The sequence below is a fragment of the Pecten maximus genome, chromosome 9 (assembly GCF_902652985.1).
Source record: "Pecten maximus chromosome 9, xPecMax1.1, whole genome shotgun sequence".
NCBI lineage: Eukaryota > Metazoa > Mollusca > Bivalvia > Pectinida > Pectinidae > Pecten > Pecten maximus.
Window position 1 is genome coordinate 33,943,843 of NC_047023.1, and position 19,694 is coordinate 33,963,536.

General features: G+C 37.4%; 1 protein-coding gene and 1 long non-coding RNA gene across 2 annotated transcripts; both read left to right on the top strand.

Annotated features, from left to right (window-relative positions):
• The first annotated feature begins 3,113 nt into the window (after positions 1-3,113).
• LOC117335078 lies at positions 3,114-5,708 on the top strand. The gene is made up of 3 exons (XR_004534287.1): positions 3,114-3,373; positions 3,695-3,821; positions 4,368-5,708. It is a non-coding gene; the product is annotated as an uncharacterized LOC117335078 (long non-coding RNA).
• A 2,342-nt stretch (positions 5,709-8,050) lies between these two features.
• LOC117335090 lies at positions 8,051-16,960 on the top strand. Its single transcript, XM_033895010.1, has 7 exons — positions 8,051-8,347; positions 9,595-9,859; positions 10,121-10,270; positions 10,670-11,026; positions 12,575-12,853; positions 15,350-15,475; positions 16,603-16,960. The coding sequence occupies exons 1-7, from the start codon at positions 8,285-8,287 to the stop codon at positions 16,743-16,745; spliced, it is 1,383 nt and encodes a 460-aa protein (XP_033750901.1). The 5' UTR covers positions 8,051-8,284; the 3' UTR covers positions 16,746-16,960.
• The last annotated feature ends 2,734 nt before the right edge of the window (positions 16,961-19,694 follow it).

Here is a 19,694-nt window from a genome sequence, read left to right on the forward strand (position 1 = left end):
AAGTTTGCCTCAATAGTACTAATTATGAAATACTATTTACACACCTGTCCTTCTACGAAGTCTCCATAAAGTATGCATTAGGGAACCGTCAGCAAATGCTGATGACATTTTCAGAAAGATGAATGTGGTCATTTCCCCCTTATTTATCTGCCTTGCAATCTTCTGCTTCGATTGAAAGTGTCGACAACGTTAAGAAAATAAGACTTTAAAAAAAGGTCAAATGTCCAGATTTATGTCATTTACAGCCTTGTCTTTGTTAAAGTCGAGGTGATGTTTATAGATCTGAGCAATGAGATTGTAGAACTTATAGGTTGTATGTTCGGGGGTTTATTTATGAAGCATATACTTTATTTTAAAGATATAGAGGTTAAACAACGGGTGGTTGTAGATATGGTATTCATTTCACTTTAATTAGTTCCAAAAGACACTCACCCCAACAACCACGAGCTGTGTGGCTTGTTTTTATCGCATGAGTCTGCAACGGTAGGACTGTAACTTGGTTTGAATACACAAGTGATTTCTGACATATGGAGTAGTGATATTATAAAATATAAAGAAGTCCTTTATTAGCTTTCAGAAGTTAGTAATCAGGATCAGTTATATGACAACCCTACGATGGTTAGACTTCTTTCAAACGTTAATGTCTGCAGTACATAAACTAAACAATGGCGGTATGCATGTGGTGCTCTGCTATCTGCTTCCCCTACAAATGCCGACTGTTCCAAACCCATGGTCTGGGACGTTTCTGTGAGACTGGAATGCCATTAATGTTTATTGTAAATGTACCGCCGTTTAGAGGACCTCTTGATTGTAACATCGGTTCGACAGATATTGTTGCAATCGGTAGATCCTTCTCGATAACATTTGAAAGAAATCTCGACTTCTTCACGTCATCAACAGGTTTTTTGTGTGTGTTTATCTGTGATGAAATTAAGCAAGCAATATCAAAATCATCGAGAGAATCCTTGTCGGACAAGCCGTTACATCGGTCATGAGTAGTTTGCAACGGATGAGTTTCCGATAACGAGACAGATCTAGATTCCGTAGCAGTTTGTACATCAAGTCACATCTTGGTGTAAGACTGTATATGAAGTCGAAGTGATCCCTGTGACGTCGAGATCACGTGAGACAAAGCACGCGAGAAAAGTAGTTCGGGTTAAAGTTCAAAATCTCAACCAATCAAAAGACCGGAAGGTCATAAAGTACTACTTGTATATCGATATATTTATTCAACTGTTAACACGTTTGCACAATGTTCAGAGAGTGGATTAATACAGCGTATTGTGGTAGAAAACAATTTATATGTCACGATTATTGAATATATAATGATATAACGTTGCACAGGACTACTGTGATCATGAAGGGAGGAAACTGATAGTCCCAAGAGTATAGCAAGCTTACAGCTTCCTGCCGCAGTGAGGATTTTGTTTTCCTATTCGTTTAGGGATAATATCTCTGAAAATGCTTCCTACTCATGACAATATCTATTTTGCAATTACCAGTAATATACTGATGATACCAGGCGACACAAAACTAATGAATGTCTGTTCTCATATGGCTCAGTGATAGGACGAAAACAGTATCACATACTAAATGTCATCAGCTTTCATGAAAACCTTTTTGCTAATCAGCTGTTTGTGTGCGAGTCGGTACCCTCGGTAACTTGGCAAGTGACTTATTCCGAGGGTACCGAATCGACTACGGCAAGCTAACTGGCAGAAAGTTTTCGTCAAAGCTGGTGATATTCAGTCTTTTAATCATCCTGGCCCATTAAGATTTTCACCTGACTCTTTCAGTGCTAAATGGTATTTTCGTTGGTTATTTGTTCGATATTGTAAATACATGTATATTTATTCTGGCACACTCTAGTCAATCCGAGATAGAAATTGTGGATTGTGAAGTTCATGAATGAAGCAAAACAAACAAATGCCTAAAAGTACAAACATTCAATCAAGGTGACAGTGTGAAAGTGAATCGTGATAATATATGAGCCGGGAAATCTGCACCGGTTATTGACTTTTAATTACCGCTATCAAAAAATATAATTGGAAATTCCGGATCGAAACACATGATCTACTGGTGGATTTAAGGGTGGTGTGGTATTCTCGAACATGAAAGTCACGTCAGATATAACTTTGAATGCATCGATGAATTCGTGCAACTTACTCTCTAGAAAACGATCCGCCAAAACAAAAATTCATCTCGTGCCTATGGCGCTCGCATTATCACTAAATTACTGTAGTCCCTCCCCCTTTCGAAAGTCCTGGATCCGCCAGAGTTATGACCATTTATTAAGTTCTCCCTTTTGTACGAGATGCATTCGTGAAATGTTATTTGCCTGCGGTATGTCCGCGTTTGTCTCTTTGTGATAGCAAGAAACTGCTATAGACATTATAATGTTACCTCAATGTAGCATATTGCAGAAGACAACCAACAGAACACATTGTTCTGACAACGGGCGGGCCAGTCCTTCCTCTCCCAAAGTACCGCGCGTTAAGCAAGAGTAGCACCCGTCATTGTTAGACACTCTGGTATTTCTCGATCTGTTGGCTGAACCCAAAGACAACCTGATAGGGGCGAACGCTTAACCTAAGTCCAAAAGTGAGGCTGTGTCAAGGGAGAAATTAGAAAAAAGAACGTTGTTCAAAAAGAGGAACGATGATATTCTAAAATTTAGTCGTCTTTTACTATTATACAATGATGCAATTCTTACAACCTCCTTACAGGGCAGTTTCTGCGTGGGATTTCTTCCGTTATCGTTTTGTTTAATATCTCGGTAGTCTGGGACATTTCAGTCCCATATTTGTTTGGGGTTTATTCATTAATCTAATTATTTAATGCTTTTATTTGGAGATGTTCTCAGCTCTAGTTAATTTTCGTCAAGGTGGTTATGTTGTTGGGTTTAGTGGTCTTGTGATTTGCAAGGACTATACCACCAGGTGAGTTTGTCAAATGTTCGTCGGCTGTCATTTGCTTTGGGATCCTTCGGGTTCCAATGTTATGCCACCTCAAATTTCATTTGTTCTTCGACATAGATGTTTCTAATTTCAGTTTTCACTTTAGAGACATGTTCTCTGACACTTATTGTTTATTTCAGGTAAAAGTTTTGGAGGCCAGCCACAGTTTACCTACCCTGTTGAATATGATATGCCTGAACAGGCCATGATCCTGCTGATGCCATTATTGGGACAACTAGCCGGATATATCATTGCTCTTTGTCTGCGACGGAAAGTCGAGAGTACTCTTTTCCTGGTGAACGGGATAATTGTTCTCATGGCCGCCGCTTTCACCTTTGCTGTTGTGATCCCCATGGGCAACATAGCCATATCTTATTGGGTGACCACTTGTTTTACTGTCCTTGGTGTGGCTCATGGTGAGTAAATGAATACAAATTTCTATCTAAATGCTTTTTTTTATATATTGTATTGTTCACACATAATTATGGAAAAAAAGTCTTCAAATTCGAATTGCTTGGAATGGTTTTTCATAGCTTTCAATTTTTCACTTTTGTTAATATTTTATGATCCTTAATTTCACCGAACATTAATACTGCCTTATATATTCGTTTTTGATTGATAAGTAATCCATGAAATACTACTTCAAACATATTTAACATATTTAACAGTATTTTATGGAACACACGAGGTATTCTGCGGTTTTTTAATATTTTTCTTATTTTAACCCTTTCACACAGGACTTGTCTACCTGACGGCAAATGAAGTCATACCCTGATGTATTTGCGAAGCAGAACACTCGGATTGTATGCAGTATGGTGATGTGTATTACAGATCTCTCCACTTTGACAGAGTCACTTTACTCAGGTATTGCATAGTAGTTGATTTCACGTGGCTAATATTTCGCGTTTTCCCATTCGGAACCAGTTCGCGGGTAATAGATTTCGCGTTTTCCCATTCGGAACCAGTTCGCGGGTAAAGATTTCGCGTTTTCCCATTCGGAACCAGTTCGCGGGTAATATATTTCGCGTTTTCCCATTCGGAACCAGTTCGCGGGTACTACACAGTAAGTGTTAATCGATACATCTGTACAGGTGTGCATTATAAGTGAGAGTACACCCTCTACGATTAAGTAACGGTTCTGTTTATAATACAATTAACACAAAAAGGCTATGCCATATATGGAAAATTTAATGCCACAATCAAATGGTCTAGAAATCAGACGTGAAAGAAAGTATTTCATTTGGCAAAAACACTTAATGGGATTCTTGTTAATGGCGTTTCGGGAAATCCCCTGGACAGTATAGATATTGTAAGTCTATTGTATCACCATACGGCATTCTTGTTATTCTTTGAATCTAATTGTTTTGATTCCAACAGTTTAGCCCGAACACTTTTCACTCCATTTTGCAGATTTGTTCGAGAAGAGTAGTGTCGCCAGGTTTGTCCATGCTGGAATCTTGATACTGTCCGCCGGTGTCTGCGCGTTCGTATTACGGACAGGCGTCATTCCACGTAATACCAAACCCTACACGGAGGAGGATGAAACTGTACCTACAGAAGACGGTCAAGAGTTGGAAAATACAGAAAACGCTGTAGAGGCGCCAAAGTGCGACAATAGTGTGTAGTTCTGTGGGTTTATACTAGTAATAAATGACATTGCGTCAACTTGACTTTTAAATTTTTGTCTTGGTGAAGTCATCAAGAGACAATATTCCGCGTTTTATTTAAATTCGAAAGTACAAAGTTATTTTCGTGGATTATATTGTAAATGTACTAACTTTGGCGAACTTTCTCATATTACCAAATTTTAACAGATTGGCCTGGCGCAATGAAGAATTCGTGCACTTATAAATGTTCAACAGAAATGGTATATAGACAGTGTAATGAACACAATCATGATTTAGCGTAATGCTGCAGCGAAAAAAAAAACCCCGCTAAAATAAGATTATCGTTAAAATATCATTACAGCTAATGACATGATTCTCTTAATAATAACTATTTGCAACTGTAATTATGACAACTGGAATGGTGACAATTTGGATACCACACGCAGTGGATGAATCGTGATTGCTTTGGTCACTTCTCTGATATTTAATACCTGTCAATGTTCGCCTAGGCCTAAGTAGTCACATGCAGTATTTTGATGATGCTTTTGGATGTTTTTTCCTTGAAGTATTATGTGCCTTTTTCTTCTCTGTCTACTTACATGACATATATGTGCGTTGATTTCACAGAAACTTTACAATTATATATAAAGGTAACTTATGTATATAAACTGTATTTAATTCCCGTGTCATGTTTTGTTTGACAATGTTTAAATGTTTTATCTTTAATTTTTTAAGTCAACCTTATTAAAATGTAAAATGTGATTGCTAGTCTAATATGTACCTACATTGTATGTTATTTTTATCAGTGTACAGTCTGCGTTACTGTTTTATTACCGGCTGAATTGGTTATTAAAAACAAATCTTGGCGTACATATAAACCTTTGATAAGTAACGATTGCAAAAGAGTTATCTCTCCATTAATATAGTGGTAAAGACTTTCTAAATTGATAAATAACGATAAGAGTTATCCCCCCAATAATATTTGTGGTAAAGACTTTCTAACTTCATAAATAACGATAAGAGTTATCTCTCCAATAATATTTGTGGTAAAGACTTTCTAACTTGATAAATAACGATAAGAGTTATCTCCCCAATAATATTTGTGGTAAAGACTTTCTAACTTGATAAATAACGATAAGAGTTATCCCCCAAATAATATTTGTGATAAAGACTTTCAAACTTCATAAATAACGATAAGAGTTATCCCCCCCCAATAATATTTGTGGTAAAGACTTTCTAACTTCATAAATAACGATAAGAGTTAACGTTATCTCCCCAATAATATTTGTGGTAAAGACTTTCTAACTTGATAAATAACGATAAGAGTTATCCCCCCAATAATATTTGTGGTAAAGACTTTCTAACTTGATAAATAACGATAAGAGTTATCCCCCCAATAATATTTGTGGTAAAGACTTTCTAACTTCATAAATAACGATAAGAGTTATCCCCCCAATAATATTTGTGGTAAAGACTTTCTAACTTCATAAATAACGATAAGAGTTATCCCCCCAATAATATTTGTGGTAAAGACTTTCTAACTTGATAAATAACGATAAGAGTTATCCCCCCAATAATATTTGTGGTAAAGACTTTCTAACTTCATAAATAACGATAAGAGTTAACGTTATCTCCCCAATAATATTTGTGGTAAAGACTTTCTAACTTCATAAATAACGATAAGAGTTATCTCCCCAATAATATAGGTCGGAAAGACAAACTTGATAAGTAACGATTAGATTAATCTCCCCAATAATATACTTCGTAAAGACATTATGTACAGAAAGAAACTAGTGATATGTCATTCTGTTTTACAAGTTGTATATACTCTATTTTACAGGTGTAATCCGTATGTCCTTTTGGAATCTAAAGGAAATATGTAAGGATATCTAATCAAAGATGAATTCAGGAGAATTTCGTTTTAAACTGTTATGAAATTCAGGTTATTTCTTATAAAGGCACCGAACTAGTGGATATGGTACTTTATCGATCACTCTGATTTTATTGCGATATTTCTTCTTTAATGTGAACGAGAAATGATTGTACCATGAAGACTTTGGAGCATATTGTTTCAAATGCAAAAATATAACGACGAAACATCAGAGGGGTAGATAGTGATATGGTGAGTTGAATCCTTGATGGTTTTGATCTAAAGAGTTTAACTTTTTATCCCTTATTATAACTTTCATCCCTATTCAGAATAGATATTACTGCATATGTATATAAAAGAAATACTGGACAACCTGTAGACAGATTTTTGTAAATACACCTCTGTATGTATGAACCATTAACTGTTGAGGCTGATAGGCAGTAGGTGTACAAGTTACCGGCCACCTAACACATTTTCCAACTACGATGTCGAATATATTTATGATTTTGAATATCTATTTACGTATTTTTTGTATTCTTAAGAAATTAAAGACTATAGAAACCTTTGTTCCAGATCTTCTTTATATAAACTTGAAAATGAAACGTTATCGCGAAGTTTCAATATTCAAAATGTCAAATTTTGTCATTCGAGAGCAAAAATAAATACGCATCCAGCGAACATCTGTTCGTTAGGACCCAGTACCTATATTGGCTATTGGACCTTACCGTCGTTATTATTTACTAGCCCCTATAGATATATATATATTATGGTGAAAGCGCTAGTGCAAAATGTAAGGTCTTCTTTTCTTTTGGCAAATATCAATCTTATATATATATATATACAGAAAAGAAAAGTTCAGCAACCTTGTCAGTTTGTTTTCTATATTTACCAACTCCATGTAGACAGAAACATTTTTTCTTACTATATATATATATATATAGATTAAGTTAAAATTGACTGAAGAAGAGAAGAGAAGATGTAAATGATACAAGATCACCGAAAGAAAAGGAGTTAACTTCACATTGCTGTGAAGGGATAAACATATGACGTAGGATGACTAGAAGAAAGATTCTACATGGCTACGGTGTGACTAACATAATCATTTTTATCTGGTATAATCAACGTAATATTCATCTAAACGCTCATGTTTCTATGATTTCTTTAATAAATTAATAATGCTCACGTGACCTAAAATGTACAAGCTCGGGCAATCAAACGGAATTTCTAACGTTTGTGTCTTATATGAACAGATAACCTATCTTCCATCGTCATATTTAGACACGTAATACTGTATTACGGAATATAATCATGACTAGTGGCGCCACCATTGGAAATGCCTAAACTACATTGATGGATTACTCCGATAGATCGAGAGCTGATGATATGCTATTTGGAATTAGTTGTACCGGAAACAGAACAGCGCATGACATAGCTTAGTCACAGTTTGTAGTAAGAAGATGTAAAACACCACATACTTATGGTACATGATAAGATCATCGATCGGTGACAAAGTTTCTTTATTTTATTAGAATCTCTCTCGTAAAAAAAGAAATGAAACTGCATTACTTGAAAATATGAGGAAGATATTACGGTTGACTCATTAAAAACAAGAACTACTCTAGTCAGGCACTTAATTATAAGTATATAGACTTATATCAGTTTGTATCATGTCCCTTCTCAGACTCTACCGGAAGGGAACTTCCTCTGACCTCTATGTGCTTCCCTGTAGTACGTTACAGCCACCATGAAACATTATCGATAGTGGGCGCCTCGTTTTACACTGTACGATGTTTATTTACAGAGAAATTATGTCGCATTTGTGTTTTTATTGTGTTTAAAAAGTATCCACAATGCATACTTACGTCAATTCCATGGCGACTCACTCGGATGATTGGGATAACGATTACCAAGAGGTAAGATCAACTATTAATAAAGCTCAAACACTATGTTGAACAAGTCACCCGCATCAAGGTACGATTTCTGTAAAATATCACGAAATAATTCCAACCATTGAGTCTTCTCCGTAATTATAACTTAAAATCAACACAGTATATTGACATAATAACGAAACCGTAAGTATAACATAAAATCAACACAGTATATTGACATAATAACGAAATCGTAATTCTAACTCAAAATCGATAAAACGAGGCAAAAGATGAACTAGATTTAGATTTGCATGGCGACTAGTAAAGTAGCACAAGGAGAATAAGACCAGGTGTTCCAGCAGAGTAAGCGGTTTATGCATCATCAAAGACACCCGCCATACAATTTTAATTCGGATTAAGTGACATTCTCAAAATGGGAGCAAGAGTGGTGACAATGGAACCACTAAGCAAATCAACAATCATCAAAATGTCTGACGTAATGCTGCATAAGGTCAAAGAATATTTCTAAATAAGATAATTATGTCGACCATTACATTTTCTAAAGGTCATCACGAATTTCTATCTCTCGAAGAAGAACAAACCTTTGAATATCGAATCAAATGGGACTTGTAAAGACTGTAGTTAGGGGAAGCAGGCATGTCACTGTGTAGAAATGGATAGTTAACAATCAGGAAATCAGACAGACGATGCTTATGTTTCCGGAGTCCAAGGTTTCATCTCGTCGCAAATCTATAGTTTTGTTAACATTCGCCATAGTTTTATTGATTTGGTTTGAAATTATGCTTTTTTAAATATGTTGTTTTTCTACCCCGGTGGAATAGATCGTAAGTGTCACCAGTGTATCACCAAGGTATTAGAAGACATGGTGACGGACAATTGGTGAGATAAGATTTCTCCTTAAAGCCACCAAAGCTTACCAATAATTGTACTAAATACAATACATAGTTTCCTGAGGTATGTTTTCACAAACTTACCATCAAAGTAGTATAAGCTAGTACAACCACACGATATTCATACAAATCGTAGATATTAGCTTTCTTATTCAACAGGACGAATCCTAAAACAATCGTTTATAATATTGCTTCTACTTTACTTAATCAGTTAAAAACGCCATTGTATATACTGGGATATGGATACGGATGAGATACTTTGTAATGTGTTGCTATAATTACCACATTCTAGAGGATGACTACGATGCTAATTTGTATCAAATGATATAAAAAAGAAGAAAGTGTAATTAGTCTGTGTTCAACAGCATGTCGCTTTTACAGGGTTACGAACACGTCGGTGCGCCGATATCTGAAAATAGGGATATACGAATTGAAAATGAACCAGAAGCACCAGAGGCAGTAGTCCCGGAAGTGACGGCCAGTGTCAGACGGAGAAAAATCCTGATTTTAGTTGGATGTACAGTGATAAACCTTTGTCAGTCAATTGTTTTCGTCATGGCTGTCCTTGGGAAAATTAATTCAGACCTCAGCAACAAGCAAGCAGACGACATAAGAATGGCGTTGTTCATCACGAGACGTTTGGGAGGTAGGGTAAAATTATCGGTTGACTTCAATGACGATGGTAGCTAAAAAGGATATGTAGACTTTTTTTTATATCACAAATCAAATCTATCAGCTATATCTTATAATTCAAGCCGATGGAATGTAAATGTGCTTTTAAAATTTCTAGCATGCATTCCGTAAATATTTCAAACCCTACGTAGATCTATTATCAAATGTAAAATTCCCTATGTCATATTGATATTCTAATACCTTCAATGACATCAGTTTTTTCTCCACCGCACAGTTCCGTTGGCGTCCATCTTTATGATAGGTCTAGGCTACCGTATTGTGGGCATCGTCGGCTGTTCCCTTGTTGGCCTTGGACTTTTTATAGCAGCCTGGGTACCACGCGTGGCGGTAGGAGGCATCGGCTTTCTCGTCGGTGGAGTGGCAGGTATACACAATGAACTTACTCAACGTTTTGAAAATGAAAATATAGTTTATTAAATTATATTTAACAAGTTTTTCATAAAAAAATGTTCTTTAAATTGTTCTCATTATCTAACGTGTTGCTGTCTTAGTGTTGTGCAAGTCACTTTACTTCAGCTTCTCTTGACAGTCTCCTATATATGTTGTTCAGCGAGGCAGTTGTAGCGAGGTAGCTGTAAACAACCTCATTTACCAAAAAAAAAAAAAAAAAAAACACTGATACATGATGTTGAATTATTTTTTAAGATTTATATTTGATTTACTTTAATGATATCATAATATCGGAAGTTGTTATGAATTGTAAACAGCAGCAACAACTGGGAATGAAGTGTAATTGTTATGATCATCTCTTTTTTTATTCCAGGTCTTGGTTTCGCATTTCTCTCATTAACAGTCATTATTCCAATTCTGGAAACGTTTACAAAACATCGCCTTCGATATGTCGTCTTGGTACGGTCTGCGGAAACTGTGGCGGCCATCTTGTTTGCATGCATAACCTTGGTTCCGGAAATCGATATTGATTGGCGGATTCTGTATCGATACCAGCTGATCGTTATGGTGATTGCTGGGGCCGCTTGTGTGCTTCTAAAGCCACTAGAGCCACCGACAGTTGACAAAAGTCGTGGAGTTCTTAGTCGTCTGCTCGGCTTGTCAGATTTCAGCATATTTAAAGGCGCGCCACTGTATCTGTTGATGGTTGTTTACTTTATGGATCAGCTAGGTATGTATTCTATTCACCAACTCATATGTTATCATTCATTTAGCTATTACTCTTCTTGCCAACCCATCCTTTTACTAGTGATATCGTACGATTCATTCATGAATAATTCATAAATATCACGGAATTAACCAATGAATATTCAGAAATAAAGTTTTGCTATAACATTCTTATGTTAAGCAAAATAGCTTTGCTAATTTTACCAAAGCACAAATAAAATTAGTTAATTTTCGACTTTTCGGGGCGAAGAGTCGAAAAGTCGAGATTAAAGAACCCTTAAAGATGAGAATTAAAGTTGCTAATTTGCGTGCATTTATTCCGTCTTTCAGCGTATGAAGTTTCGTCATTTCGGAGTGAAAAGACGAAATTTAATATTTGTTAATGTTCTTCTTTTCGGGATGAAAAAACAAAAGGACGAGAATTTAGTTATTCAATTTTGGTCTTTTCGGGCCGAAAATTCGAAATAACAAAATGGCACAAACCAGCCACCGTACGATACATACTGGAGTGATATATCTTAACTCGGAAATATCTGCAAGTCCTGTTATTTAGATGACAATATCACAAAATGCAATCCGTGTGCATTAAAATATACAAAAGTTATGGTAAGCTTTATTTCATTTTTAAACATTCCCAAGGCAAACTGGTGATGATTTATCGTTGATGATATTCTGGTTACGTGTCCGCAGAGGGTGATTTTGTAACATAATACCCATCTTTATGCTGAACTTAAGTGTAAAAAAATATCAATACCTAATACAGCTGTCACTCTCGACTATATTCTTTCACTTCTCCAAATAATGTAAAAGAACGGCAGCGGATGCCTTTTTTTGTTTCCTTCAGTATAATTATACGGGATTACCTCCATCTAATTAAAAAAACATGACAGTGTCAAAAAATAGAATAGCCATTCAGTTACAAGCTCCGCCCGCCTCTTTTCACGTAGCTTGCCAAATGACGACGTGTTTGGTAACAAGCTCCGCCCACCTCTCGCCTGATTGGCTCGGCGAAAACACCCGAGTGCAGGTGTTTATTTAGTTCAGCAGGGATGTTTTAGTTTCCAAACTAACACACAGGACTAAAACACAACTAAGCGAGGTCAAGAGAAATAATCAATTTAACCAACTACTTTTATATAGAGTCAATAAAGAAGGTAAATAAAGAGGTATATTAATGTCAGTTGTTGTTTCCGAAGTAGTTGTATATAACCTTATACCTAATGCTTGTTATAGTCAAACTTATATTCAACTTAACTATCCGGAATTTTTATCAAACCATCACGGATTTCGTAAAATCCATATAATATCATTAAATGAAGCTGACATAAAAGTAATCAAGTGAGCAGGCAAACAGCTCATCTCTTGTGTCTTCTTGACAAAATGGTATTCACTCTAATTTCTTTAAAAGGACTTAAAATTATTTCGAAGCTAGTAAGAGAAATCTGTGGGTAAATATCGCCTTGATCGAGTCCAGAGTTTATTTTTTATTCTGAGCAGAACTATTATTTATTTGAATATATTATGAATAACACGACATTACGTTATGTTCCAGGAAAACCAATACCTGCTTATGAACTTTCAACGCTACTAGAGGATCCCATAAAACAATTCGGTAATGACCTTTCTGTACGGGTGATTGTAGTCCTGCCGTTTGTTGGAGCCTTATTAGGACTTTTGGCACTAGTATTCTGGCAAAGATTCAGTTTGGTAGACGTCCTGTGGATGCTCGGACCGATCAACATACTGTCAGGACTGCTGACTTTCCAGGTTCCTGCTCTAGCCAAAGTAACATGGGTGGCCGTGTACGCTGTAGTGTTTGGGATGTCATCAGGTAAACATTTGCATAAACTATAATTTCAGGTAAACCGCCAGTGCCTACACCATTGTTTCAGGTAAACCCTCCATCGTCGTTACCATTATTTCAAGTAAATCCTCCAGTGTCTATACCAGTTTCAGGTAAACCCACTAGTGTCGTTACCTTTGTTTCAGGTAAACCCACTAGTGTCGTTACCTTTGTTTCAGGTAAACCCTCCATTGTCGTTACCATTGTTTCAGGTAAACCCTCCAGTGCCTATACCATTGTTTCAGGTAAACCCTCCAGTGTCTATACCATTGTTTCACGTAAGAGTCTTTGCTGTTTAAACCACTGTTTCAGGTAAACTTGCTACTGTTTATACAATAGTTTCATGTAAATCATCCTTTTTATTTGCTCTTAAATAACACAATTGTCAATCGGCTGTAAAACAATACAAAACATATTTATTGTCTGTCATTGTTTCTTGTTTACATATTGAAATACTTCGTTAAAACAGTAGACATGGTACATCTATATACATTTCTGACCCCAGATTACCTGCCAATCAAAACAGTAAACATGGTAACCTTATACCTTACAATGTAGATGACAAAGGTCAGACATACGGAGGTCAGTCCTGGTAACCTAATACCTTAGGTGGCAAAGGTCAGACGTACGGATGTCAGTCTTGATAACCCTAATACCTTATGTGGGAAAGGTCAGACGTACGGAGGTCAGTCTCGGTAACCTAATACCTCAAGTGGGAAAGGTAAGGCGTACCTTAGGGGGAAAAGGTCAGACGTACGGAGGTCAGTCTCGGTAACCTAATACCTTAGGTGGGAAAGGTCAGGCGTACGGAGGTCAGTCCTGGTAACCTAATACCTCAGGTGGGAAAGGTCAGACGTACGGAGCTCAGTACTGGTAACCTAATACCTTAGGTGGGAAAGGTCAGACGTACGGATGTAAGTCTTGATAACCTAATACCTTAAGTGGGAAAGGTCAGACGTACGGAGGTCAGTCTCGGTAACCTAATACCTTAGGTTGGAAAGGTCAGGCGTACGTAGGTCAGTCCTGGTAACCTAACACCTCAGGTGGGAAAGGTCAGACGTACGGAGGTCAGTCCTGGTAACCTAATACCTTAGGTGGGAAAGGTAAGGCGTACCTTAGGGGGAAAAGGTCAGACGTACGGAGGTCAGTCTCGGTAACCTAATACCTCAAGTGGGAAAGGTAAGGCGTACCTTAGGGGGAAAAGGTCAGACGTACGGAGGTCAGTCTCGTTAACCTAATACCTTAGGTGGGAAAGGTCAGGCGTACGGAGGTCAGTCCTGGTAACCTAATACCTTAGGTGGGAAAGGTCAGACGTACGGAGGTCAGTCTCGGTAACCTAATACCTTAGGTGGGAAAGGTCAGGCGTACGTAGGTCAGTCCTGGTAACCTAACACCTCAGGTGGGAAAGGTCAGACGTACGGAGGTCAGTCTCGGTAACCTAACACCTCAAGTGGGAAAGGTAAGGCGTACCTTAGGGGGAAAAGGTCAGACGTACGGAGGTCAGTCCTGGTAACCTAATACCTTAGGTGGGAAAGGTCAGACGTACGGAGGTCAGTCCTGGTAACCTAATACCTTAGGTGGCAAAGGTCAGACGTACGTAGATTTGTCTCGGTAACCTAATACCTTATGTGGGAAAGGTCAGGCATGCGGAGGTTAGTCTCAGTAACCTAATACCTTATGTGGGAAAGGTCAGACCTACGGAGGTCAGTCTCGGTAACCTAATACCTCAGGTGGGAAAGGTCAGTCATACGGAGGTCAGTCTCGGTAACCTAATACCTTAGGTGGGAAAGGTCAGACATACGGAGGTTAGTCTTGATAACCTTATACCTTAGGTGGGAAAGGTCAAACATACGGAGGTCAATCCTGGTATCCCCAATAAGTGAATAGGCCAGGTCCCTATACAGAGTTCTTAGAAATAGTTCAGAACGGTCCGTAGAAGCAGCAATGGCCAGCTCACTGATAAAGACATTTGCTGATTTAATACCTTTTTAGCTGTTTAACTGAACTCGGTATAGTTGGCAATGTTCGCGTGAGATTAAGATAGCTCGATGATAAATACCTAGAGAATGTACAGAAGTGTGTTTACTGCAGAATGTGAATGAGGCGTGGTTGTGCGAAATGTATAATCTCGAACTAGGACCGATTGGAACGACCCCGAAATATTAGCCCCGTATTTTTAACAACTGCACAGTATCAAATTTTAGTACGGATGATCTGTCACATAAGAAAATAAGAAAACTGAGACATCGACGAGAAGAGTTCAAACAACTCTTGACCACATAGAGACATCAACAAGGAAGTTTCCAAGGTTTATTTTTCTTTTCTTTTAAGTTTACTTGAGATCTTATTTGTTTCAGTTAACTTGCGTAGAATTTCATTGTTTATTTATTTTTATTGATAGGCTAGATTCAACATTAAATGAATGCGATTAACATTCTCAGATGTCGTCGAAGAATAGCCGTTTAGTGTACCTTTAACTTACAGGTATCTTCCTCGCACTCGTTGACAATGTGATACCTCACGCTTTTGGAAAACAGAGAATTCGAATTGTAGAGGGAATCCTTGGATTAGCTTCCGGTGTTGGTCACGTGATATCTCTACCTGTCAGTGGTATGTATAATGAGAAGAAAGGATAAGCATTGATCATGGACGATATTGTTAATTTGTATGGAGGTTATACAGGCATAATGCCAAGTTTACACGAGAGACCAGACTTCATAATATAAATTGATCTCAAAAGAATCAAGATGGTTTGGTTTGAATTTGTTAACGCCCTATCAACAGCTATTGTAATTTAAGGACCGCCTCCACTGTGTACAAGATACATTAGATATCATGCATAAATACAACACGTGTCTGTTTTTGTGTATACGTGTCTGTTTTTGTGTATACGTGTCTGTTTTTGTGTACACGTGTCTGTTTTGGTGTACACGTGTCTGTTTTGGTGTATACGTATCTGTTTTTGTGTACACGTGTCTGTTTTGGTGTATACGTGTCTGTTTTGTGTACACGTGTCTGTTTTGGTGTATACGTGTCTGTTTTGGGTACGTGTCTGTTTTGGGAGGCCGCGGTATGTTCGTGTAGTGTACACGTGTCTGTTTTGGGAGGCCGCGCGCGGTATGTTCGTGTAGTGTACACGTGTCTGTTTTGGGAGGCCGCGTGCGGTATGTTCGTGTTTGTCTCTCTCTGGTAGCGTGAAACTGATGTCGACTTTATAGTGCTATCCCACTGAAGAATACTACCAAAGAGACCCAGCAGGACATCTCAGCAGGTCGCATCATAGATGATACTGACAACGGGCGAACCACTCGTCCCCATCTAAAAATGCTGAGCGTTAAGCAGGAGAAGCAAATGCTATTTTTATATACTCCGGTATGTCTCGACCAGGGGACAGAACCCGAAGCCTTCCTCATAGGGGCGAACGCTCCACAAAAGACCAAACGTGCAGGTTCTTACGCCCTATATGCAGGGTGGTATAAAGAGGGTAGATGTTAAGAGAAAGCTTTAAAGTATTCATTCTGAAACGACGAGATACTCATCTCCCTTCGTTCTATAGTCGTTCTGGACATTTACGTTAGAATTATGATAAATGGAGATTGTACAAATTAACTTAATTAAAACTTGGTCGTGAAAGTACAGCGGCGCCGTAAATCACGTGACATAGTAGCGTGTGTGAGAGAGAGAGAGCATAGCATCATGTCAATTTAAAACTGAAATTGTATTTCTTCTTCCTACAGAGGCACTAAATTCAAGAACAACTGTTGGGTACGAGTCCTCTTTCTACTTATCGGGATCAGCTCTCATCACTTCCGGCTTGCTAGCAGTTGGGTTCCGGTATATGCTGATACGTCAGAATTCCAAGACGGAAACAGCATCTTGATAGACAGAATTGTTAATTTATTCTTATCCACATAGAAATGTCTACGGTACGTCCATTGTTGTGTTAATTGTGTGCAAGGCCAGTGACACACAAATGTGTAAAAGTCAGCAGTGTTAAGCCGCGGCATTTATATTTCAGAGTTTAATGATAATATGTAAATTAGTTTTGTTCTTTTTAACCTTTTTATGTGTATTTTTAAAATAAAGAGAAGAAAATAAGAAATGAACTGTTTTTTTAATAATGCTAATGCTTGAACGAATATATATCAGTCGCGTAGGAAGTCGTCAAAAAGTAGGGGGGCAAAATTTTTTTTAACCTTAAATTTTACGCACTAAACAAATCGTATGCCATCTCCGCAAAATTAGCCAATAATTATCATTTCAACATCCCATGATAATTTTGATAATTTATGTAGTACAAAATAAGTTATTGACGCAAATCAGGATATATTATTTATGGCAAAACATGAATCACTAGGCCCGGCCAGGATTTTCGAAAGGGCGGGGGGTCCAGTAACTTAGTAATAATGCGAGCGCCGTAGGGGCGAGCCGATTTTTTTTGCTTTTTTTTTTTTTTACGAGGGGTCTGAGGGGCCGCCCAGCGGGTCCAGGGCAGCGCCCTGATAGGATGTTCAAGGGGGTCTAAGCCCTTCGCGGAAAATGAATATAGCACATTTCCAATAATTCTGGATCAGGCGCGGATCCAGGAGTTTTCGGAACGGGGGTCCAGTAATTAAGTGATCATGAATTTTTTTTGTATTTCCTCGTACCTGTCGGTAATTAGTATCACTCTATTCACGTTAAAACCGCGCATTCTTATTCATGTTGTGTTTCTGTCTTGTTCTCATTATGAACTCAATTAACTTCACAAATTATCATCAACTTATTGAATCTATGTGATGAGGTTAAGCAAAATTTCGTATTAAGATATAAATATTGACTTACCAGGCTCTATTGCAGACGACCGACACACAGGTCTGAGGATTGATATACTAGTATAAAAGCCGGAATGTTCCGGATGTACAAGATAAAGTTTTTATCGTTGCCTTCAAGAAAACATTATCGGTTCGAAAATATACAGATATTTATCGAAATGAATATATAAATTCGTGTTTTTTCCCCTTTTTTAGATTTTGGATGTCAAAAAGTGGGGGGGGCAAAAAGATATGTTTGCCCCCCCCCCCCCCCCCCCCCCCACTGTAAAAAGTGTGTGTGTGGGGGGGGGGGGGGGGGGGGGGGGGGCAATTGCCCCCCCTGCCCCCCCGCTTCCTACGCCACTGTATATATATATATATATATATAATATATATATATATATATAATAATGTTGTATTCAACTATGCAATCTTTTTTCCAGTTTTAAAATCTTTTTATTCATCCTTTTGCATATTATAAGTACATGAAATACATAGAAAAATACATCAATTATAGATACAGTTTTACAGCAGCACAATATCATTTTTTGAGAAGAGCATCGAGGGTGACAATGATTTGGTATACATAATAGTAACATTTTAGAAAATGCGTACATGTATATATATTGAAACAATGTTTTATTGGCTAATATAGAAATAAAGTATGTATTGGACAATTTAGATAAAGATGTACCATTGTTGAATTATATATAGCTTACAGTATTCAGAAGTTGATAGGTGTACATATATAGTATTGAAGAGTTATGACATATATATGTATAGTAAGTTGACCATCACTTGCATAAACTGAAGGTGTTGCATGATTGTATAGTATAGAATATATATAATGGTTTTAAGAAACAGCAGAAATGCAAGCTACCTGATGTTCCTTGGGTAATTTACCCAATATTACATCAACATTTTGTAGTTGTATAGTTCTAGTTGTCTTATTGTATAGCCATACTTTAAAATCATCCCAAAAGTTTTCAACTATTCTGCATTCCCAAAACATATGCATAATTGTTTCAATGTGACGGTCAACTATGCAATCTTATCAACAACGTGGATATATCTGATCATATGGGGACTATTTTAAAATCATGCATTATTCAAGTGATTAGACTCTGTGAGTGACTTGGTTGATGTACACCCCATAGTTACAATACAACACACAAGAAATGGGGTACATCATAAATATGATCGAATCCAAATCATATCATCGAATCTCAATCACGTCATCGAATCCGAATATATCACCGAATCCTAACGTATCATCGAGTCCAAATCATATCATCGAATCTAATCATATCATCAAAATCAAATCATATCATCGGATCAAAGTCAAATAATCGAATCCTAGTCATATCATGGAATCTCAATAATATCACGGAATCCAAGTCCCATCATGGAATTGAAATCATATCATTGACTCCATATCATATCATCGAATCCAAGTGGTATCATCGAATCCAAGTGGTATCATCGAATCCAAATAAGTTCTCTGAATCCAAGCTATATCATCGAATCCAAATCTCATCGAATCAAAGTTATATAATCGAATGCATGTTTTATTATCAACGTCAAGTCATATCGTCGAATCAAAATCGAATCCAAAACATATCTTCGATTCCAAAATGCATCATCGAATCCAAATTGTGGGCGTGGATACATAATAGTTGTATGGTCTTTTCAATAATAAGTACAGATTGCCAATCAGATTCACTATCAACACGAAGTTGTCTATACAACTGCTGGTGTAGACCACCAGCCCACACGCTTTTTTTACCCTCCCCCCTCCCCCCGTTTCAAACATGTTCTAGAATAAGATATATCCTAAAGACTAAAATCGCCAAGGTCAATTTTGTCTCATAACTTTCTAGAGACAATGGGCCCAGGCTAGTGTAGGCAGCAACTCTGTGGGTAAGGTCACTGGTTTAGAGGGTACTGAAGAAAAGATGCACAAACCTTTTCTTGTGAAATTTTTCTAGAATTTATTCGGTCTACCCTTGAAAGGGTTCATGTATGATATGGTTGAA